The sequence below is a fragment of the Corvus hawaiiensis genome, chromosome 9, assembly GCF_020740725.1.
Source record: "Corvus hawaiiensis isolate bCorHaw1 chromosome 9, bCorHaw1.pri.cur, whole genome shotgun sequence".
NCBI classification, from domain to species: Eukaryota; Metazoa; Chordata; class Aves; order Passeriformes; family Corvidae; genus Corvus; species Corvus hawaiiensis.
The window spans coordinates 31,733,122-31,757,409 of record NC_063221.1 but is presented as its reverse complement, the minus strand read 5'-3'; the positions used below and the strand labels follow the sequence as shown (position 1 = coordinate 31,757,409).

At 46.0% G+C, this 24,288-nt stretch overlaps 2 protein-coding genes across 3 annotated transcripts in view; both read right to left on the bottom strand.

The window, feature by feature from the left end:
- Positions 1–542: 542 nt before the first annotated feature.
- On the bottom strand, positions 543–5,738 carry LEPROT. Its single transcript, XM_048313059.1, has 4 exons — positions 5,671–5,738; positions 5,372–5,447; positions 4,374–4,560; positions 543–3,208 (listed from the first exon to the last, which is right to left on the bottom strand). Exons 1-4 carry the CDS (start codon positions 5,684–5,686, stop codon positions 3,092–3,094), a joined length of 396 nt encoding a protein of 131 aa, XP_048169016.1. The 5' UTR covers positions 5,687–5,738; the 3' UTR covers positions 543–3,091.
- Positions 5,739–6,789: 1,051 nt separating this feature from the next.
- The window catches only part of DNAJC6 (DnaJ heat shock protein family (Hsp40) member C6), a 41,281-nt gene continuing 23,782 nt past the window's right edge, over positions 6,790–24,288 (bottom strand). For both annotated transcript variants that reach the window (XM_048313057.1, XM_048313056.1), the window contains exons 5-19: positions 22,959–23,081; positions 20,507–20,640; positions 19,707–19,901; positions 18,975–19,092; positions 18,368–18,447; positions 18,003–18,196; positions 17,830–17,910; positions 16,715–17,158; positions 15,150–15,302; positions 14,317–14,385; positions 13,588–13,722; positions 11,753–12,013; positions 11,125–11,270; positions 9,917–10,093; positions 6,790–9,013 (exon numbers count right to left, since the gene is read on the bottom strand). In XM_048313057.1, the coding sequence (XP_048169014.1) occupies positions 8,912–9,013; positions 9,917–10,093; positions 11,125–11,270; positions 11,753–12,013; positions 13,588–13,722; positions 14,317–14,385; positions 15,150–15,302; positions 16,715–17,158; positions 17,830–17,910; positions 18,003–18,196; positions 18,368–18,447; positions 18,975–19,092; positions 19,707–19,901; positions 20,507–20,640; positions 22,959–23,081 (2,412 nt within the window). In that variant the 3' untranslated portion in view covers positions 6,790–8,911. The remainder of the gene's footprint in view (positions 9,014–9,916; positions 10,094–11,124; positions 11,271–11,752; positions 12,014–13,587; positions 13,723–14,316; positions 14,386–15,149; positions 15,303–16,714; positions 17,159–17,829; positions 17,911–18,002; positions 18,197–18,367; positions 18,448–18,974; positions 19,093–19,706; positions 19,902–20,506; positions 20,641–22,958; positions 23,082–24,288) is intronic.

Genomic DNA, 24,288 nt, shown 5'->3' with positions numbered 1-24,288 from the left:
CTGATCCCAACACACTCACCTTCTCCAAAGCCTTGTTACTCAAGGCACTGCTGTGAGCAGAAAGCTCCAGCTATTCCAAACAGACACCACAAACCTCTCCTCGTGCTGGGGGCTTTCAGAAATGGATTCAGTAACTCCATTTTCCCAAGCTCTGGGGAGATCAGAATTCCCCACTTTAGTATGTTCACCACGTTAATACCACGGGAAGTGACCTGGAAAAGAAGGAGAGCTCTGATGCCCTCTGCATCCCCGCCCTGCTGACAGAGCAATGGACTCCAGACTCCTTGGAAGCAAGGGAAGAGCTCAAGCACTACCTTACATCCCATCTTTTTTATGGAATGCTTTTAAAAAGCTCCCAGCTTCACCATGTACACAAAAGATAAGTGATGATCCTTTACCTTTACAGTACATTCTACAGTAACCCACTTCCACGGCTCTGGGAATTTTCCATTCTAGCATCAGGAAAGCAGCACTGGACATGTTTTACCTTCCCCCTCACACCAGCCTCTTGTCACCTCTTGAAATTTAAGACAGACAAATAATTAAGCATCAGATATGTTTATTAGACAATTCCAGAAGTCAGTTTTAGTAGGCAACTTGGAAAGAAAAGTAGAATATATTTGAATGTCCATGTTTTAATACTTCATGATCTCAAGGATACGGCAATCACAGAAGATAAAAACAGTGTTTACAAAAGGTACAAAAGCTGCCCTGCATTCCCAACTACAGGAAACAGGATTAGTTGACAAGGAAGCTTTGGAAAATGCAGCCACAGATTTCCAGCTGATTATGGAACACACAGTGATATTGCCATGGAGGTGCATCCACAAAAATCAGCGTTGTGTGGAAATTAAGGCACTTTGGATACACAGTATTCACTTCCACATAGGACAACCATTTCAGAGAAACCACAGTAAACTGCTACTGGAGGGATAGGACAGAATTCCCAGTACAGACCATCAGAGCTTAGTGGGAGCGAAGCTCTGGACAAAAACCCCACAGAAATATTATTTTTTACCATATTTGATAACAAAGCAAATTTACTTTTACAGAGGTCAAGGGAGATCTCCATGATTTCAACACTGTTCAACACAATTTTAAACATTAAATGTAAAGTCCATGTGAAAACTGCATGAAGTTCACATTGGGGATTAGTGCACGTAGCTGCTTCCAAAGAAAAATAATAATAATAATAATAATAAAAAAAGCATTGATCTTCTCCACTCAACACCCATGAGGTACCCACCAACCACAGCCCAAACAGGATACAGTACAATGGAAGAATTTGGCAAAGAGCAATTTAAAACAGCACTTTCTGGTCCTCCTGGTCATTTTAGATTGTCCTTGTTCACTGTCCCTGTCCCACTGAGAACTCACACACTGCCACAGAGCCCACAAATCAGGATTCACTTTAAGGAAAAATTAAATCTCAGTTTTCCTCCCCAAAACTCCACCACTAATTGAGTAGTTTTGTAGATTTCTATTGCAGCCTTTGGTACATAAATGGAGTAAAACCATCCCAGAATCCAATCCTGATCCAACAGGAGTTTAATAGAATTGTTAGCAATGGCATTAGGAATTTATCATCAGGCACTGACTGGGTTTTATTTCACTGCTTTACTTCATTAATCCAGTGAAAAATGCCACTGTATAGGGAAAAAAGGCAACTTCTTTAAAACCAAAGCAGGATTTAAACATGGAAGTCATGTTTAATCTGAAAGATTTGGTTTATCATTAAAACAAATAATTTCCCTAGGAGTAGGATCCAACAGATTGCATCAAAAATAGGAAGAAGACACCAAGGTAACTTGTTATTCCCAGGATCTTTACAAGTTTATCCTGCTATGTCTTGGACGGAGCATTAACATCCAGAAAAAAGTGTCCTTTAATGTTAATTCCTCTTTTAGCAGGAGACAGCCTGGACACCCTGCACTATAAAATACAGCTACTCAGCTGCTCCCTCTCACACAGCTGAAACTTCCACTGAAAACATGGAATTAACCTTCCTGAAACTCAATTTTCCATTCCTGCTTGAACCATATTCCATGACTGGGGACCACAGAATGATTTCTGTCCCTGTTTCAGAGTGTTCATGTAATTAATTACTGAAGCTTCACTCTATTCTTACAAAACTAAAGTAATAAAACTTATTTTTCTTAGTGTGATTATATGAATGTTTACTAGGATAATGCTATTTAAAAATATAGTGTTTTAATGTAATAACAACCTTCTTACAGACAAAAAAATAGGAGTTGAATAAGTGTGTTTTAAAAGCAAGGAGGAGATAAGAAATCCTACCCAGCAGAACACTCAATTCTTAGCAATTCAGGCATTTTACACACATAAAAATAGAGTTGAACACTAAATTGTGATTTTAAGTGTCCTGAGGGTAGTTCCTCCTTTTGTGAACCTTCATAGAAGTCATGTCAGCTTTAAGATGCATTAAAATATATTATTCCCCAAATAAATCCACAATTTTTACACTGAATAGGCACAGGGAGTTATCTTTGTGGGGAGAAAATTATCTTTAAATAAACATAAGTAGAAGGATTTTTAACCAGGGTTATTTTCTTTTGCTTTCATTAGGGAGTAAGAGTTCACAGAACTTATGTTTGGCTTTATGTCATTAAGGAAAACCCCTCAAATTACAATTAATGAGATGTAAAGAAAATGCTAACTCAATTAAAGCAGAAAGATTGATCAAGTTTAACAATACCAATTAGGATAATCTTTATATTGTTCTACTTTGATTATATGGTTAAAAACCCAACAGGAATAGTGACCAATGGATCAACGACACAAAAATTAAACCAAAAATTAATGCAAATAGAGTGGGGAAAAAATAGGTAAAACTGCTTATATTTTGTAAACGTCAAGGATAAATTCATAATAATCCCAGATTTGAGTGACTACTTTAAACCAACTGTCAGCACTGTCCCTTTGGCTGAAGTGCATTTTAAAAGCAAGTTATGAAGTGATAATGTAAAGCCACGTGGATGTGCACCACACACGTTACAATATCTGTACATACACACAGAGCAGGGCAGAAAGGCTGTAAAATATTCAGCATTACCAGCACCACAGCGAGCTCCTACCACTGCTCCCAGCTAAAGTCATCTCCTCTGCCAAACACAAGGAAAAAGCCTAAAATAGTAAGGAAAATGACTGCATTGCCAGCCAGCACCAGGCCACAGGCTCCCCATTTGATCTGAAATGCAAGAAATGGAACAATCAAAGCAGTTCTTGGAAGAGATGCTCAGGGCAGTTATTTCTAGGCATTAGATCAACTAAAATAGTAAAAAACCAAAAATACTACAGAAAAATGCTAAAAGCAGGAAAGACAATAAATAATTCAATTTGTGTGACTAATTATTCAATTAGAAGCCACTCATATCACTAATAAACACTTCAGCCAAGCTACTGCTAGGATTTAGAAGGAAATAATTACTTGCCATGATTAAAACACACCTAAATCAGAGAGAAATCTGGTGAAATTACTGCTCTCCTTTCATTGCCACGCAACAAAATAAAAATATCTCCTTTTAAATAAGTAACAGGCATGGAAAACATGGTTTTAAATGTAATCAGCTTTTTTTTTTTAATGAGCTGCACAACTAAATTTACTCAAATAAGCAACATTTACTCTTAAAATACATGAATCGGAGTTCCCTCTCGTGGTCATTCTGCTGCTGCCAGGGCCACAATTTCAAAATAAAAATGGCAGGGAAATTGGGCATTACAAATAAATTCAGAGGAAGCACACAAAATTTAAAGGACTGAAAGCAAAGGGGAAAACCAACAGAACACACTAAAACATCACTGAGTGGTTGGGATGTGGGAGGGGGGAAATTCTTTGCCTTTCAAACAAATGTGACCAAAATCTCAGCACTGCAGAGCAGTTCAGAAAGCAAAGAGGAAAGAACTCAGGCAGAGTTTCCTCAGGCTTTGAGGGGCCAAAGTTTGGGAAATGCTTTGAAAGCCACAAGGGCAGCTCTGGAAGCTTGGCCTTTTATCTTTTAACTCCTAACACTCTCCATTCCCCAAGTTTGCAGCATCCTAAATAGAGAAAGACATTCCAAGATAAAAATAAGGAAGCTGGAGCAAGAAGTGGTGCAAAGGGTCATGAGACAGAGAAGCATGAGGTGGAGGAGGAGATATTATCTTGTGCTGGAGCAAAACAAGTCTGAGGGGAAAAAGAACAGCTAAAAACTTTTCAGTCATGTGAGTCCTTTGTTCAGGCCAAAAAGAAAAATTTCAGTGGATTATTTTCACCTGGAGACAACACAGTAACGAAATGAAAGCAGGATTTACAGTGCACTTAAAGATGATATCCAGTAAGTGGTGTCTGAGAACAAAAATTAGCAAGGACTTACTGCTTCCACCCGAGCAAGGATGATAGGAAATCCAAAGGCAGAGACAACAATTCCTGTGGTGAAGAAATAGGCCAGCTCCCTGCAGGCACTGCTGGCTGCATCACTGTCATCACTGACCCTCTTGGCAATGAAGTGGGGAATGGGGCAGATGAAGTAAAATATTAACACAAACAGAGGCCAGTACACACTGGGGAGGGGGAAGAAAGAAATTCATAATCAGTTAAAATAGATACTTCAATCAGAAACGTAGTGCAATACTTCTAATCCTACTTTTTGGCTTGCAAAGTGGATTAATCAAAAGATTCCACCCAAAATGGGGCAAGTCCACCTTGTTTTCCCTGCAGGGGTACAACAACATCCACCTTCTCACACGACCAAGTGTTAATTTATTTTACTTTTGCATCATTTCGCTGATTCAACTGTGACCACAGAGAGAGCAGGAAATGCACTGGGGCAGGACAGGAGCCGCTTCCCCAAATTCCAGGGATAAAGCAGGCACACCCTCTCATGTCATCTCTGCGTCAGAGCTCTCGTGAGCCTCCTCTCAATTTTCTGAAGTGTTACAGACACAGAATCACGGAATTATAGAGCAGTTTGGGCTGGAAGGGAACCCAAAGCTCATCCGGTTGCAGCCCCTGCCGTGGGTGGGGACATTCCAAGTGGAACCTTGTGGGAGGAGGAGGGTTGTTCAAAAAACCAGGCCACTAAGGAGAATGTTTGTGTGAGATTTAAAACGCCTGCTTAGCAAGGCGGCACCGCTTTTCCTCAGGCAGCGCAGAGCTGTCCGCAGTCTTTTTTTCTTTTTTTTTTTTTTTAATAATGGAAATGCAAATACCGGCTAAGGAAGTGGTGTTTAATCACAACAAACTGCCACGTGCCAAAAGCCTGGAAGCGGGGGGGCTGCAGGAGGAGCCAAACAGCTCAATTAAATGAGAGAAACACCTTAATTAATGGATTTTAAACAGCAGAAGCTTTGGGAAAGGCGCCGGCCCGCTCACCCGTAGTACTCCAGGGCGCAGCCCAGCATGAGGAACGTCAGCCCGATGGCTCCGCTGAAGGAAAGGGCCACGAGAGCTGCAACGGCACAGGGCGGGCGGTGAGGCGGGGCCGCCGCACCGGGCACCGGGCATCCCTCCCGGGGCACCGGGAACCGCCTCACCGGGGGCCAGGCATCCCTCAGCGAGGGCCAGGTACCACCTCCCCCGGTGCCGGGCATCCCTCCCCGCCATTCCCGGCCGCCCGCCCCCGCGCTGAGGCGCTGCCCGGGGCGCGCTCCCTCAGCGGGAGCCCCCGGTACCTTTCACGCCCGCCATGTCCGGGCTCCGCTGGCACCGCGCGACTTCCGCCCTCTGGCCCCGCCCCTTTCCCGCCTCACGTGACCGAGCCTTTAAAAGGGCGGGCGCGGCTTTTCCCGCCACGCCCGCGCTCGCGGTAGGGGGCGGGGCGTCCTGAGGGGACGGCTGAGGGCCGGGGGTTAGCGCGCGTAACCCCCATAAACGAATGTGTGTTTTAATAGATAGCCCCTGTGTTTGTGGAATTAATGCATATATGTGTGCGTTAAATTCATGTGTGTGCGTAATAAACGTATGTTTGTGCGCAGCCGCGATTTGAAGCCATAAACACCGCTTTAAAGAGCCCCCGCCCCTCAGTCATTGCTGTTTTGTGGGTACTCGAGAAAACCGCTGTTTTCACCCCAAAAGATGGACCCGCGCGTCTCAGGGTCTGTATCATTCCTCTTCTGCTAATATACACGAAGAAAAGCACAGCTCTTTTTTTAAAAGCGGTGTTTTTCAAGCCTCCGATTTTTGAGACTGCACTTCTTAGCTCACATTTTTGACCCAAGAGAAGTCTTTTTGCCCCAAGAACAGCCTTTAAGACTAAGAAGCGGCCTTTTTGCCCCAAAAAGAACCATTTTGCCTCAAGAACAGCCTTTTTATCCCAAGAACAGCATTTTTGTCCCAAGAAAAGCCTTTCTGAGGGAGATTTTGCACAGCCTTTTCGCTACCCCGCCCCAGGGAGCTTTTCTTCAGATACCTCCCTTCTCTACCTCTCAGCTCTTCTTAGTTTATATCTTCCCCTTTTTTTTTCCCACATTTTTTCTCATTTTTCATTACTTTGAGCCAAGAAGGCTTTTTAAAACAGGCTTAATCTGGTAAATGCTTCAAGTGAAGATTTTGGGTTCGCTGACTTGTTTGGCTGCGGGTCTCTGAAGGCAGTAGCCCAAGCACAGCAATGCCACGTTGTTTCCAATTAATTTGGGAAAAGCACCTGGAATGGCAAACCTGTGGATAATGACAGGTCACGAACGATCGTGTTACAGTGACCATACTGACCCAGCCAGGGCTCACCACCCCTCGCCCAGGAGCAGATGTAGGACTTGAACCTTGTGGTCACAAGCACAAAACATACCTGAATGTTAATTTGAGCTTTTTAATGTATATACAAATGTTTTAGACCAGTCACAATTTCATTGAGTATATACCGTATTTACAAAAATTACAATAATTTAGTCAAACAGTAAACCTGAACATTGATAACCTCTGTCACTACCAGATATGACAAGAATGGGGTTTTTTTAGTTAACTATTTGGATATACATACATCCTAATACTTTCATGCATCCATAAAAACATTAGGGATGGAAGTAATCAAAGCTTAAGTGGGGTAAGGGGGTTTTTTTTGGTAAAGTTTAATGATGGATTTGTGTTTTGTGAATGGATGAGTATCCAGAGTTATGTGCCATGACAAACTCGATACAAAGCTAATGAGGTTTTCATCATTAAAAAAAGTACGTTATAGTAATGAGATCCTTTTTATTATATAGGCATAGGTCACAATATCTACAAATGTGAATGAGAAACAATAAACCAACAAATCACAGGAACATGATTCACATTCCAGTTATCTCTTTAAATAAGACAAGCACATACTGGATCAAAACATTAATAAATAACATCCAGTTTGTTACTATTATCTTAAGGTCTTTTATATAAAAGGAGACCTATGTGTTGGTTTCACATTTTCCGTTAATGGCAGTAAATAATGGACCAATACAACAAAAGGATGAGTTTTATACAGAAAGCCATGTACTTTGACACACTGTCTTTGCAGTAATAGCTTTGCCACTTGAAAATGTAAGTGCAACAAGTAGTGGATTGTCTTGGAAAACCACCAGCCTTAAAGACTCACATCCGATGGCAACCTGCTCCTGAGGCAGTGAATACAAATTATTTCCTGCCCATCTTCTGAGTATCCCTCAAATACAGATACATGTTGGTAAATAAACTGCTAGCTTTAGTTACTCTACAAAAGAACACCAGAATTTGGGGTGAAGTTTGAATTTGATCTTGCTTTTGAACTAGGAAAGCTGCTTCAGCTTCAGCATCAGAAAGATTTCCTTGTGATGTTATTGCTTTGGTCCAATATAAACTTTTCAGATAATCAATTTGCACTGTATTGACCTCAGAAATCAGACCTGGGCTATGGATGTCGACGTGACAGCTTGTACACCATGATCTGAAAAATGAAGCTGCAACAGGTTTCAGCCTGCCAAGAGCCTTGGCCAAGTGCTCTGGAGCTGATAAAGGCATAAAGGTGATACAAGTGGGCTGGAAAAAGTTCTGAATCCTTGGGAGGGGAAGTGTTACCTAGAGACTGGGAAGTTTCTAAAATTTTGCAGCAGAATTTTAAGTTGTTGATATTTCTTTGATGGTTTCAAGCTGCTGATGAGAACCATGGGAAACGCAGCACGTGCCCACTCCTCACTTTGACAAGCGTGGATTCACCCTTCCCCCCAAACCTGCTGTTTAACAAACCAACAAGGTGCTGTTCAATCAAGGACTGCTTCCTTTCAAAAGCACTTGCTGAGGAATTCTGCCTGCACATTTCACTGTGGGACTGTGAGGTGGAGCACAGTATTAATGCAAAAGCAGCGGGCAGCTGCCACGCTGACCTAACCCAGGGTTCAGCTTCAGCTCTATTCAGCCAGACTACACTATATGAGCAATTAAGCAGCAAATGGTGACTGTTAGGAGTGGGCCTACACCACAGCTGAGCACTTCAATTGGATAATTTGATCCAAACCCAGGAAAAAAAAAAGTACATCAAAGTTTGGGCCTCACCACCAGTTGTTGAACTCAACTGAAGCGTTGCCATATCACATCTCACCAAAAAAAAAAAAAAAAAAAAAAAAAGTAGGAAATTCACCAGCTACACTGTGTCGAAGACAGAGCAATTCCACCTTTTCCCAGTATGCATTCTCTCTCGTCCCACTGGAATCCAAAATAAAATAGAAAAGTTACCAGAAACTGTAACCCCGTGGCTCTGGTAGGGCGAGCCAGGTGGCCAGAGTTGCTCTGAGCTCAGGATTCTGGAGACAAGTGTTAGGAAACCTTTCTCTTGTTCTTCATGATAAGTATTAGGCTCTTAGTTTTCTGAAACTTCTGAATTTCCAGCCAGAGTTTGGTTGATCTGTGACATTTGTGACAAGAGACTATATAAGCACTAGCACGGGTCTGTAGTGGAGACTGAGAAAGTACCTAATACAAGGGTTTTTGTCCTTGGTTTTCAAATTCTGACCAGGCATCGTTTAGCTCCATAAATATCATCTTTGCATATTGTTCATATGGCTGCCCAGTAGCCTGGAATAAAAACAGAGAGAAAAGAGGGATATCAGAGCTGCCAAACCCAACCACACACAGCTGACACGTGAGCAAATTCCCAAGCAGTTCCATGAATTTTCTCTTATTCCTTGACAAAAAGAAGCTACTCTGGAGGGCTGCTTTCCTTAAGAATTTCTTGGCTTTGCTGCTCCTCAGAGCTGACAACCCCAAAGTGGGATAAAGCACTGTCCCACGGGCATAATAAATGTAACCTTCTAAATAATAAATGTAACCTTGGCGTTGGGAGAGGAGTTTTACCTGCACGGAAGGGGAAGAGCTGCCACCTGACACAGTTCCTGGATTTAATCAGTATTCCTGCAAACCTTGGGCAGCCCACATCCCCCCAAGCCTTGAGACTCAGGGCCTCCACTCCCTGACAAGCAGAAGCCTCCTCCTCCCCATGGAGTGTCCCAGATGGAGTTGTTGCTGCAGAAGCCAGACCATGAGCCACAGTCTGGGCTAGCCAACAACCTGATTGTTCCATTGCTGGAGTTTGATTTGAATCTCCTTTAGCAGGAGCAGAGTGGCTGAGGGTCAAAGTGAGGGTGCCTAAAGCTCTGAATTTCTGCTGCTTGAAGCAGCAGGTTCCAGGCACAGTCTTGGGGCTGGGAGTGGTTTCACAAAACCCCTGACTGGTTTGGGCTGGAAGGGACCTGAAAGACTAAATGGTTCCATGGGCAAGGACACCTTCCACTATCCCAGGTTGCTCCAACCTGGCCTTGGATGCTTCCAGGGATGACTTTAGAGCCCTCAACTTTCAGAAACCAGCAAAAATCTTGAGCTCCCACTTTCTACAGAGCTGTTTGCAGCAATAAATTCAGCGATCCCATCCAACACTTCATAATCAACGCCGGCAGAGAGGTGGGAGCAGCCCAGCCGTACCTTGTCCGGGTGAACGACGAGCACAGCCCGCCTGTACACCTTCTTCACCTGCTCTGGAGTCACCAGATCGGCCATACTCACAGGCTTCCACTTGGTCTCCCCAGCCCACAGCACCGTGTGCATCGTGGACAGCAGTGCCCTGATATTCCTCTCCTTCCCTTCGATCCACTCCAGGACCTGCAGAAAGGAATGTAAGTGTCTATTTTTGCCTCACATTAGATATTCTGCCGGGACAAAGTTTCTTCATTTGAATAGCCATGACCCCAAGGGGCATCTTAAATTTCTTTCCATGCTTTAGAAAACCTTTAGAAAACCTTTGTCTGTCGCTAATTGTCATTAATTTTTATATCACTGCTTGAAAGTTAAGATACAGCTTAAGCAACATGCCTGCTAAAAACACTGACTTAGTAACACTTGATGGAATAGTCAAAATGTAAATTAAGTGTGTAACTGCTTCTTTAGTAAGGTAATAATTGCATACCTAAACTGAGCTCAGCTAGAGCTAAAATGTAACTGTGAAAACCAAAGGGTAAATAGATCTCACAGTTCCAGACTGAGCTGCCCCAATGAAATAAGAATGCATCAGAGCAAAAAGAATTATATTGGGAAGGCCAAATCAGCTGGGAGCTTCAGTGGCTCAACAGCTTTTGTGGGGATAAAAGTGGGACCTGGGAAAACTCCTGCTCCCTCCATGGCCTGACATCTGTCTGGCTGTTGTGGCTGATGTTTGTGTTCAGCCTGGTTGCTGTCCCACTCTTCCCAAAGGTTAAAACCTTTCCACAAGGCTAAACCCAGGACATTTTTAGAGGATCATTCTGTTTTCTAGAACTTTGCTTGGCTTTTGCTGCAGCTTTTCCTCTGAGTTATCTCTCCTTATGTAATTCCAATTTGTGGTTTCATATTTCAAATACAGAGCAGGACAGACTGAATTCCCTTTCCTTTTCATAAGAGATCTGCAGTTTGGCAATTTATTGAGGAGAGATGAGAGAATTCCAAAGCGGGCAGGATTAATGAGGCAGAGGATTAGTTCAATTAGCTGCGCCTGCTAATCAGGGCTGGAGTGCTGCGGAAGAGCAGCAGCCCAGACAGTGACACTGAGCAAGCCATTGTTGATGTGGTGTGGTTGAGGACAGAAATGTAACCTTGGAGTTTTAAAGCTATTGAGGACATTGAATGACCGTGAGAACATCACCAAGAAGTTTGCTTACTTTTAGTTTTTCAGGGTCCATCTCCTTTGCCATTTCTTCTTTTCTCATCTCAGCTATTGTTTTGGGGCCCTTCTTGTCCTTGTGAGCATTAAACCCTTGACCAGATAATAAATCTTCGAAATCTGCAGACACTTTTGGCTTGGAATCTTGAAGAACAGGAAGATTTGAAGTTATTATCATAATATGGGTGCTTTTAACACTGGTTTTCCAACTAAGATACACCCTTCAGTTAAGCACATTAACAGTCTCCCAGTGCTATTGAGAGTGCAGGTTCTCATAAAAGATGTTACTTAATGTTACTTTTAAGTTGTTTTTATTATTATAGAATCCCAGAATGGTTTGGATTGGAAGGAACCTTAAAGTTTATCCAGTTCCAACCCCCTGCCATGGCAGGGACACCTTCCACTATCCCAGGTTGCTCCAAGCCCCGTCCAACCTGGCCTGGGACACTTTCCGGATTATTTTGGAAACTCATTTGGAATACAGGACTTCCTAAATAGCACACATTAGAGTCTAGGACAGGATACAGCACCAGATAATCAACACGACTGACTTGCTTAGCCCTAAGCTGCCAAACAAAGGGATATCAGGAGCCAACCCTTTGGATGCAGAATTCCAAGGCTCTTACCAGCACTAGCAGGTCCTTTCCCGCGCTCGCCCTGCGCCCCGGCCGTGGCCGAGAAGCTCACGTTGTAGTTGGGCTTGTTCTGGGGGGAGGCGTGGGGCACGCTGGGCTGGCCCTTGGGCTGTGCCCCCTGCCAGCCGTACCCCGCTCCCTGCTGCCACCCGCTGCCCCCCATGGGCTGCGGCGGCGGCTTCTGCGGCGACGGGGGGAACCCCCCGCCCATGCCCGTCGGCGTGGTCGGCTTGCTGGCGAACGAGGGGCCACCTGCGGAGAACGACGGGAGTGATGGTGGGAATTACAACAGGGAATTGGTTCGCCCTCCCTAAAGGGAATCCAGCTAGAATCTCCCAGTTTTCAGCTCTGCCACAAACTTGGTTTTGCAACATCGGTTTTGCCCTTCCACTTTCCTGTCATTGCCCTGTGAGATTTTTAAAGGACAGCACCTGGCTTTGAGGGTTTGAGGAATTGGAGGTTGCTTGGGGAAACAGGGAAAGCTCGATGTAGGTAACAGGGAGCCACAGCTCTGTGTGGATGGTGACAACACAGAATCACAGAATGATTAAAGTTGGGAGGGACATTAAAGCTCATCCAGTTCTATCCGCTGCCATGAGCAGGGACACCTTCCACTAGGCCAGGTTGCTCAGAGCCCCATCCAGCCTGGCCTTGAGCACTTCCAGGGATGAGGAACCTCTCTGGGCAGCCTGTGCCAGTGCCAACACCAAGCTGGTGTTGTTGAAGTCGTACCTCCTCACGCTGTGCTGATTAATACCATCCACAGCGATGTGTCCCAGCACCTCATTGCTTCAGGGAATGCTCCTCTGGCTCTGTTTGTGTTTGTGGGAGGTACCCAGTGTCAATGTTTTATTATTTCACACTGACATCCACACTCAACTCCCAGCTCGGGAATATGTCATGGAAACTGGATGAAGTGCTTTCGACTCAGTCATGACGAACAAAAATGTGCTTAAATATCCCGAGGATGCCAAGCCGTTTGTTTTTAAACCTCACCATTCTCCTACAGAATGCATGTTTCAAAAGGACCTCGGTGGCTCTGACATGGGGCTTGGCAGCCTTTTTATTTTGCTCCTGCAGAGCAGCCTGTAATCCAGCAGAGGGAACTGGGAAACCTAATTCCAGACCCATGCTGGTACTGACGCAAAGGGGAAAACAAACATCACACCAAACCACAAGGGCTCGCAAAGAGCTGAGAGCAGCAACAAAGGCAAGAAAAATCTATTTACCACAGTCAGACAATGCTGGGGTTTATGCAAAGCTTCAGTAATTTCTCAGAACTGCCTTTTTAACACTGCAGTTTGCTGATTGTTTTATGAAATAAAACAAGGGGAAAAGGCTTTTCTAAGCAGTCAAGCTTTGTAGCCAGGTGCAAATACCCCACCTTTAGATAATACTGCAAATTAGAGGCAGATTAATTCCCCAGGTTTTCTCACAAAGCAGAAAAATGAGTCAAGTCTGGAAGGAAACAATTCCTCAAGAACCCCAGCAGCTTTGCAGAGCCAAATTCTCCTCCCAGGCCTGTAGCAGCACTTGAACACCGAGCATCCTCAGCCAGAGCGTGTTTAGACTTATCAGAGGTTATGCTTTGCAATCCATTGAGCCTGCTGAGCTCCCTGCACATTGCCAGCACATTTTTTGACCGGGGATCAGGAAAAGCACGGATTTGTGAGAGTTTACAGAGAATCAGGCAGAAGGGAAAGCCTAGCAGCAGCACTGGCATGCAGGTGGGTTGAGAGGCCCCACACATACCAGGCTGCTCAGCCTATTTCTCTAAAAGAACGCTGGTAATTTATCATTTTCTTTTTTTAATAAGAGATGCAAACCTGCTAAACTCGCTCCAAGACTTCCCAGATCAGCAAATGGATCCAGTGTTTGGGGTTTGGCCTGATGAGTGGGAGTGCTGTGGAGGGATCCTGTAGGACTGGTGGCAGCAGACTTACTTCCCATTCCTAGACCACCTTAAAAAGAAAAAAAAAAAGTATATATAAAAAAGGAAAAAGAACATTTTTCCTCCTGTTTGATGTGAGTGCAGCTCTTCCCCAGTGCTCAGTCACATATTAGAAGCCTGCTATTAAAATTGAGTGTACCATTGTCAGGTTCCTCAGCAGCCTCAGACTTGTTGCACACCCACTCCCAATTAGGAGCAGCAGCAGGAATGTTCCCAGACTGTCTGCACTGACAGAGGAATTATGACACATGGATATATTTTAAGAACTAGAAGCCTTCAGGAAGCAACTTTGGGAGGCCATACACACTCTCCCAAGATTAGAAAGAATCATGCAATCATTTAGTGGCATCCCGGGAATGACAGCACTTCCCAGGTCCTTCCCGTGGCTCTACATGGAATGAAACAACCTATGGACACCCTCACCTCACCTCACCTGTCCTGCTCTGGGCCCTTGAGGAAACAAATCCAGATTTTTTTTGAATTTGGAAATCTTTAGAGGGAACCTTTTCTTTGCAGTCACTGGCAGCATTTTCCCTCTGCGTCTCAGAGCTCCTTAAAGGTTTTTTTTTTGTTGTTAACCACCCTGAATTTTTATGACACATACCTGCTTTGTTGGGCCAGTCCCAACCACTGGAAACATCTGGTTGGATGGAAACCGTTGGAGTGCTAGAAGCTAAACAGAATGATTGGTATCATTATCTCAAAGTAGCCCAGCAAAACCAGCATAGCCCAGTGCCCACCAAGAGCCACTGGGACTCGACAAAGTCTGAGAACCTCCAGTGGAAGGTGGCCCTGCCCATGGCAGGGGGCTGGAACTGAATGATCTTTAAGATCCCTTCCAACTTTCCAGGGAATACACCCGAGGACCACGTTAGGTGATCAGGCACAAACAAATCCATGACTGAATGTGTTTCAGACAGGGCTACACATGAAATTTTCGGATGAGGAGGAAATTAAGGAACATTCTAAACAAAGAGAAGAAAATTCCTTCTTTTCAGCCAAATTCAGCTGTGCATTTGGTCAGGGTTCATACTGGATCTAAAGAAGGTTGGTGACTGCAACTAAAATCACCAAAGGATGTGTGTTTTCTCTTAATATGGCTGTGTTCAGTGCAATTAATGGTAGTTTGGTTCAAAGGAGACCTCATAACCACAGGAATATGTGGGCAAACATTCTTCATGGCCTCTTTTTTTATTTATATAAATAGCCTATTAATTAAGTCTAAGACCTGAGCAAAACTCGGCTCATCCTACCACACTCCAGCTGCTGAACACACTTTAAGTCCAGAGACAAAAAGCTCTTTCCTGTTTCGTGGGGTTTCTGTGGTTTAGGGTCACTTTATGGGAAGCATCAGTTTGTAGTTAATGGTTCCATTTCTATTTCAAAGCAACATTTTACATTTATTTAAACACCCTGGCAGAGCCTCCCTTTTCTTACCCATGTGAAAGGGATCACTGTGCACAGTTGGTGAAGGGCTTCTTGTGGCTTGAAGGAAAGGATCCCCAGGGACAGCCGATGAGCCAAGGAAGGAACCCAGGAGGTCTGGACCCGTTTGCTTGGGGCTACTTCCAAATGGATCAAAGGCAGTGGCTGTGAAAACATATTTGAGAAAACGAAATCATTACCGTGCACCAGGAATGTGCTCCAGGGGAAAGGCACTGCTGTGGGGAGAGGAAATCTGATACCTGCAGACGGCAAATAGGAGAGTGTGAGACTGTGGGGGAGCAACTGGAGAGCATCAGTACCCCAAACAAATTCTGGGGACCTAAAGAGCCCCATGACTTGGTCATGGCAACAGACTGACCCCACCTCTCGTTCCCAAAGAGAGGAGAGAGGCTGAATTTGGAGCCAGGCAAAGTGAGTATTTAAGCACTCAGGCACTTCAGATGGAGTTTTAACTCCCAGTAGAGGGTGAAGCTTGGAGTTACTGCCCCGGTGCAATTCCTGCCATCCCTGCTTCCTCTCAAGATGATTTAAGGCTGGCAGAGGTTATCCATGTTGGGGATAAAAGGACTTTTAGAAACAGCTTTAGAAAATAACAGGTATCTTTCCTACAGAGCATCCCTTGTTACAAAAATCCAGTTCTTCTCAAACTCCATTTCTGACCAGTTTGTTCAGTCTTCTCTCTTTCGTGTGAAACCCGCAACAAGCCCAGCCAAAAGAAACTCCTGTGAAGTCACTCAGATTCTTGTCAACAAATTTAAGGTAAAAAGCATCCTGAAAGGTACAATCCCTAGCAGCTCTGCATTGTGGTAATGATGCTACTCAGTCACTACCCTTCACTCATCTCCCAAGCTCTTATCCTTGCTTTCCTGGCTTGGGATAATTGAGCTGTGTGATCCTGGCTCTGTAGAGCTCATAAATCCCTAGATCTTTTCCTGACCTGTTGCTGCACCTCATGTGATGTGTCTGCACAATCTTCCCTGAGTGAGAGCTCTCAGACTGAGCCTGCAACAGCCACAGCAAGAGGAACCTTCTCCAGGCACAAGTGACCAATTTCTTCCACTGAAACGTGGATTCTTCTCCTCTCTCTTTGCACTTGCTCTGCTCTGTTTGCTTTATCCTTCAAAAGATCCCTTTCCCTAGTATCTATCCAACCATTCCCTCTGCAGCCTGGTCTTGGAAGAAACAGAAATTCTCTATTTCCTTGTCCAGGATCACTATCACAGCTCCAAACACCCTAAGTTAAAAGAGAAATTAAATTCAAAGTACTATGGGCCTACCCAAACCCCGAGAGGATTTTTTTAAACTCATAATCTCCTCATATGCATTATTGGACACATAATGAGAGCAAAACTGAGGATCTCCAGTGGCTGTTGGTGTGAGGAGCCACCAAACCCCTGGGTGTGCTCCAGTAGGGGCTGGTTTGGTGAGGATGCACCAGCTTGGAGTAGAGGAGCTGCTTGGCCTCTTGGGATCCGCCACATGAGCGGGGGGTGGCCAAGAGCAGATCCCCCAGAGGGATCCTCCAGGGATCCTCCGCTCGGCAAAGCCACCATTACCTTCTCCTACCCTCGGGGACGGGGACGGGGACGCCGAAGCTGCCGAGCGCCGCGGGGTCGACTGCACAGATCCAGGTGCCCCCACGTGGAAAACCTCCTCAGCAGCGGCTCCACTGGGGCTCTGGGAGCTCGGCCCACCGACCCCAAACAAATCATTCAGCAGGTCAGAGTTAGAGGGGGCAGCGCTGGGCTGCGAGGGAAAGCTCTTGCTCATGGGGCTGCCATCCAGGCCCAGCAGGTCCACGTCTTCAGGGGGAGGTGCTGCTGGAGGCTCTTGCTGCTTTTTGCTGTGTTTGGGTGTCCCGTGGGGCTTGTCACCGCTGGCATTACTGTGCTGACTGGAAAGGGACAAGAGTTCGTCATCTGACTGTTCGCTTTCCTCATGCACCAACGCTGCTCGATCCTCTGAGGTGGGGTGAGAGCTACTTTTGTCAGATTTCTGATCTAAATGATGATTGAAAATAAAATTAGGCAGCTGTTAGTTTGGTCATCACAAAGGTCCTGTAAAAATCAGCTTACAAGCAGAACAGAAAGCTACTGAGAATAGCACAGCAGCATTTGGCTAAAATTATTTTGTTTTTTAAAATAAAAGTCGGCAAATTTCTCCCCCAAAAGGTTCTGCAGCCCTGGCACAGCTGCCCAAGGCAGTGGTGGAGTCCCTGTCCCTGGAGGGGTTTAAATGCCCTGTGGATGTGGCACTGGGGGACATGGTCAGGGGTGGCCTTGGCAGTGCTGGGGAACAGTTGGACTTGATGACCTGAAAGGTCTTTTCCAACCTAAATGATCCCATGAGTCCTTTGCAAAGATTAACCGAAATTTTCTCATCAAGGCTTATTTATTTCAAGTTTTAACATGAAAGAGGCCTCGGGTGAAGGTTCACCCTAGAACTGTGTCAATAATGGTCCCACAGAGCACAGTTTGAAGAGGATGTTGTAGGAAATGAATTCCCACTGCATTGCAACGTCAGGGTGTGCCCAGCAGCAGCTCTGTGACCTACTGGCAAAAACACGCTACGGTGGGATCCTTCAGCCTCACTCCGTGCTCCAGGCAGGCAGAAAAGGAGTTGTTTATGTTCTTTGAGGCAGATTTGACTCTGCAGACTAAGCCTTGCCTACCTTGCCAACTGAGAGAGGAGAAGAATGCACTCTGCCCAACGTTCCTGATGTTATCCTGGGGGGAGTCCGTGGCGCCTCTACCTGCAGCACAGAGCACCAGAGACGTGGATCAAGCAAAACCCAGCTCAGCATGAAGAAATCATGTACAGGGAATAAATCTGTGCAGCCCTTACCTGCCAAAGCAAGAGTGTCCTGGTGCTCCTGGTGGGAGGAGAAGAGAATGGAGGGATTGATGTCTTTTGTCGTGAAGTTCTCCCATGGGGGAGTTAATTCAGTTTGTCTGTCTGCAGACTGTATTTCTATGTCCAGTATAACATGAAAGAGCTGAGGGTATTTGTCTGGAGAGTCACAGGCATCCAGCTCAGGCCTAAAGGGGACAAGAGTGGTCCAGTTTAAAAGGGAAGAATATTTTTGGCAAGCTATAAAAAGGCTTTCAGTATATCCAGGCTTTTCATATTTCATCTGTGACTGTTCTCCCTCAGCCTTCATCAGGCTTTTATGCATCAGGTTTGATTAATGTGCAGTTTCAATCACTCACTTGGTGAATTTGAGAGTGGTTGTTCCCAGGGCTATGAATCCAGTATGAAATTGAATTTGGAATATTTGTGTGTTGGTCATCTGAAAAAAACAAAACCAATCAGAGAGCACCAGAGTGAACAAGGGCTTAAATATAGGAGTTAGTTAAGTCTACCCTAACTTAACTGCTGCATAACTTAATTCATTCTGCTTGTTCTACAGGCAGTATTTCCTTCTCAATATTCCCAATGTTTCCATCTGCCTTAAACCCTGCTGCTGCAGCCTCTGTACAGCAGAAAGCCTTCAAGAACAGGCCTTTCTTTCCCTGCTTCTCTTTATTTCTGGGATCTACTCATCAGTTTTGCAATGAAATGAAGCTGTTCCCACTGAATACATTGGAGCAACAGGTTTGTTTCCCAGAAAATATAAAACCATTTCACTTGGAGTGGAGGCTTTAGGAAACAGCAAACAGCACCAAAAAATTAATGGAGAAGAGGAAAATATTCACTGCCCACTCTGCAACTTGAATATTTTCAAATACATCCTCAGGGAAATTCTGGAGATTCCATGTTTAGCCAGCTCTGAGCTCCCCACACTGCCTCCACAAGAGAAGTGAAACCAGCTCCTACTTTGGCTTGGAGGCGTCCCCCGATGGTCGATCTCATGTGGTAGACAGAGACAACAACATCTCCATGGACAGTGGCTCCCAGTGGGATCAGGACTTTCCCTTCCTGCACACGGTATTCTCTTGGAGAGGAAGAGGAGGAAAGCCGTGGTTAAGGTCCCTCCTATCCCATGTCCACATAAAAGCTCTCACCGCCCTCAGGCCAAGCGAGGAGAAGGAGCATTCAATGTTCTGCTTGGTTAAAACAAGAATATTCCACGGGGGGAACCAATACAGCTCTGAACAATCTCTGTGAAGGTATCCCACCTCCTGACAACCTCAGATCCTGATGTCTGTGCAGTTATCCCACCTCCTGACAACCTCAGATCCTGATGTCCATGCAGTTATCCCACCTCCTGACAGCTCAGATCCTGATGTCTGTGCAGTTATCCCACCTCCTGACAACCTCAGATCCTGATGTCTGTGCAGTTATCCCATCTCCTGACAACCTCAGATCCTGATGTCCATGCAGTTATCCCACCTCCTGACAGCTCAGATCCTGATGTCCGTGCAGTTATCCCACCTCCTGACCTCAGATTCCCTCTGGCCATTTATTTCCACCCTCGACACTAACTTTCAGTGAGTATCTTCACTGATCAGGCAGCCTGGCCATGCCTGCAGCACAGATACTCCACAGCAGAGTGAAAGTCTGGCTGCATCCAGCTCCTAAAGATGGCAGGGGGTCCCAGGGACTCACTTCATCCTCTCGTACTCCTGGGAAGTGGTGAGGATCCTGGTCTCTCCGCTGAGGATGTCGCAGAAGGGCCGGCAGCCGTTGCGCTGCTTGTTGAAGCAGGGGACGGGGCTGAGGGTGACTGACTTGATCGTGAGTGGTTTGCAGTGGGGGATGACAGGTTTGTCTGCTATTAGGTCACAAATGTATCCTATGTACCTGCAAGCAGAGAAACCAGGGCTGAAGTCTCCGTTTCTTTCATTTCATACTCAAAATCGGCCTCAAAACCCAGTGACAGTGCCATTCTTTCACAGGCCCAGGACTGGAGTTCCCATGTGCTCCAACATCCCTGCAGCTGGCACAGAATGTGCACTTTCAGTTCTGCTTCCGTAAGGATGCAGCTGACACAGGAGAGGCCCTGTTAACCACGGGTTCAGCATGGGATGGTTGGGTTGGAAGGACCTTCGGCAGTCATCTAATCCAATCCTCTGCAATGAGCAGGGACATCTCAAATAACACAATAATTCAGGCTGGAAGATCTGAAGGTCACCTGCTCAGAGCAGGAGCAGCTTCACAGCTCGATCTCAGAACTGGATTTTGTGCTGGGGGTGATACCCAGCCAAGAATCTCCAAGGAAAGAAATCTCACAGCTGCTCTGGACAAGCTCTTCCAGCACCTGATCCCCACTTCTCCACTTAGTTCTGAGGAGCATGGTGTGATCTGGACACCTGTCTGAGCCTAGGGGCCAAAACACACCTGGCAGGTCTTTGGGCAGCTTTGAGCATGAGGAACACAGCTCAGAGTGTTGAGCCAGGATACTGTACCTCCTGTGAGATGGCCACAGTACAATTCCAGGTCTCTTTGTGTTCAGCAGCTGCACAGCAGGGCCAGGATGAGAGAAGAGGTGACAGAAACAGAACATTGCACTGACCAGAACTGCTGAGGCTGCACGGCCGTCCTGGCAAGGAAAGGGGAAGAGGGGAAAAACTGTGTGTCAGAAACATCCTTTAAATTTTAGCTCTCCACTCCTCCTGAAATCACAAAAAATAACTTATCCAGAAAGATTAGGATTGAGATCACAAGACAATGAGGAATTTTCAGTTCTGTGTCATTTGTTCAACACCCAGGACTTCAGTGAACAATCAAAGCTAAGATAATATCCAGGGAGCAGCCAAAGCTGAGGGTGGTTTACACTTGTTTGGAGAGCCCACAAGAACATTTTGGCTGCAAATGTTGGTGTTTCATGGCTGCTCCCCAGCTGTAATTTTATAATTATTTCAAACGTAGGCCTGGAAGTGACCACAGGGGTCAGAGTGCACCCATCCTACAGCTGCAGGCAGTCCTCTAACAGAAATTTATCCTGGAAATGGATAAACAAACAAAAAATCCAGCCCCAGGCTCCCTCACCCGAACATTTCCACAGCCCTCAGCCTACAGATTGCTCCTGATGGGGTTTATTTAAGGTGATTGTGGGGGAAAGTTTGCTGAGTCACATTGATAGACCAAAAATACAGAAAGAGCAGAGAATCACTGTGTTCCCAGTGCCCTGGGTTCCTGATACACCTGGGAACATACAAGGTGATGAGTGTTATGGACCAAACAAAAAGAAACAGCTCTTCCAGCAAAATGCAGGTGTGGAAACTCATGGCACAGGGATGGATACCTGCTCAGTACTGCCACAGTGCTGTAGCACCCAGCTCATCTTCCCTGTGTCAGAGGGACAAAGGATCCCCCAACTCAAAACTCATTTCCAAGGAAGAAGTAGGAAAGCTACTGCCCCACCAGGGAGGGAGTCACACAAAAGTTATACGGAATCATGGAATGGGTGGGGTTGGAAGGGACCTTAAAGCCCAGCCAGTCCCACCCCTGCCATGGTCAGGGACACCTTCCACTATCCCAGGCTGCTCCAAGCCCCCTTGAATGCTTCCAGGGATGGGGAATCCACAACTCCTCAGGGCCTCACCACTCTTGCTCCTTGCAGTTGTTCATTTCAGGCACCTTTTAGGCATTCCAGCCACTTTCTGTAGGGTGTTCTGTACAGGAGCTGATCCAGACCCCAAGAACCTGCTGACATGAGCAGGCTGTTTACTTTTTCCTAGCTTAGCCTCTGCCAATTGTTTCTGACAAGATCTCTCAGGTTCATATAAAATAAGTGGGTTTCTGCAGCCTTGTTAGAAAGTGTTGGAAATTACTCCCTGTCCTTTATCTCATTATCCTGATATCCATTGCTCAAAGGACAGCAAAGGAATTGGATTTTTGAGTTAGATTTCCAGGACTGGAGGCATCAAGTGCATCCTCCTCTCTGTTTGAAGGGAATTTATGTCCCAGAGCCGCTGGCTGTGCTGTGCAAGGCAGAAATGCCAGACTCATAAGGGAGCTCTGTGCAATTTGGGATTGGTCATTTCCTCCACTCCTCCCAGTTTCTGCTGATCAGGGCTGACAGCTTCCTGCTTTAATTTAGGCTCCAGGAGCAAAGCAGAGCTCTGCTTTTGGGCATTGCTGTCAATGTGAAAGGTTGGATGGAGTAAATGAGGAGTGATCCAGGATCACACCACCCTCACACCGCCCAGCATTGCCCAGTGCTGAATAATCCCTGTGAGGGGTTCCCAGTTCAGCTGTGCTGGAGAGAGGAGCAGAGGCAGCTGGGCTCCTTCAGCCAGGCCTGACGGCTCCTGATGGCAGGAAACTTCAATAATCTCCGTTTCACAGTTCAACACAATTCCCAATTCTGTGTTTTCTGCCCAATTTCCATCCCCCTTCAGTCTAAAGGCTGTGTTTTCTCCTGTGACTACTTAGAGTAAAATGCAAATCCCAGAATCCCAGACTGGTTTGGGTTGGGAGAACCTTAAAGCCCATCCAGTGCCATCCCCTGCCACGGGCAGGGACACCTTCCACTGTCCCAGGGTGCTCCAAGCCCTGTCCACCCCTGCCTTGGACACTTCCAGGGATCCAGGGGCAGCCACAGCTGCTCTGGGCAACCTGGGCAAGTCACAGCAGGCTGACAACTCTTGGGTGAAATTCAAACCTTTCTGTTACTCATCACCTCTCCTAGAGAATAACTCTGACCTCTCTTGCTTTGCATTCCTGCTTCTCATTCCATGCCAGCTCTTCCAGCTTAGCTGTGGGTGATGATGTCCCTCTCTCTGGGTCCATTCCATGCCACCCCTCCCCTTTCAGGAATTGTCCCCATCCTCGCACACAGACCCCAGACCCTCCAAGTGCAGTGTGACCTGGGACTCCTCAGCCCCCAGGCTGGTTGCTGTGGGGTGCACTCACCATGCAGTGGATGACACAGACGTTTTTGGGGTTCTGCTGCAGCCAGTTGTGCATGTTCTTGCAGACAGCATAGAGGTTGTGCAGGCTGGGCGCCTGCCGGACGGGCCAGCTACACTCAGACACCTGCAGGAACAGCACCAGAGACAAAACCGGCTTTGGAGGAGCGCTGAGCAAGGCCTGCTCTACAAATTCTCCCTGCCAAGAAACCTACTCATCCTTTACAACCCGGAGTTACGTCCTGGAAACCTACTCCACCTGTCCTCGTGCGTGACTCCGCGCCGTGACTCGCATGAGTTACGAGGAGGCAGACAAAAAAGCTTTCTCAATGGAGTAACATCGGGCTGATGTGTTGTCCCTGCCTCCACGATTTTCAAAATTTACATTTCACGTCAGATTATCTGGAGTGGTTCTTTTCTAACACTCCAGACTCACATTGATTTCTAAAGCCTTTGTACAACGTGTCCCTAAAAACTGCTCTGATTTGCACAGGGCACTGAGCCTCTGTTGTTCTGAATCCTTCTGCGGCACAGGATTTCCAAGCCCTATGTGACAGATATTAAACTGATGAAAGGGAAAGTTCTGTTCAAAAAAAAAATAATAATCCTATCTGAGTAAGTATGTTAATATATGAGGCAGAAAAACGAATGGCTCCTTAGAGCTGAAACCCCACAAATCCTCAAGTATGTCTGGTTCCTATTCCTCAGTGTGCTGGTTCTGAGCCAGCCCACTTCTCTCCAGCACAGCCCCAAGCAGCACATCAAATAGCCCTCGACAGACATCTCCCTTTCATCTGGTTTTAATTGAAATATCTCTTTTTTTAAGGCATTTCTGGACAGAAGAAATTTAAAGGAGAAATGTCCTGAGGCTTGTCCTCTGCTGAAGGATTGGTTCTCTCTCTCTCTCAGCTGACATTTGGCTGCTGCTTAATGGGAACAGGGAACGAAGGAGATGATTTGCCCAGATGTTCTTGATCCCCATAACTGTTCCATTTCTCAGAGGAAGGAAATGCTCCAGCTTTTATGAAACTTGCACTTAAGGTCCTGTCTGACACCTGCACAACATCTTGGAGCAGAAACAGGCACCCAGATTCCAACCAGAGCCCTGCCAGGCTGTGTCACGTCAAACAAGGATCCCAAAGGCTCCCATGGGATGCAGGGCCAGGCCAGGCTGGCAGCACTGCCTAACCCAGCCATCCATCCTCTGCTCATTGTTGGGGAGGCTCCTTCTAATCCCACATCAAATTAGGTATTTGTCTGATTGCATTTCAGACCTAGGAAAGTTTTGGTCTCCAGAATATCCTGCTGTGCCCCTGGTGAGCAAATGTTGAGTT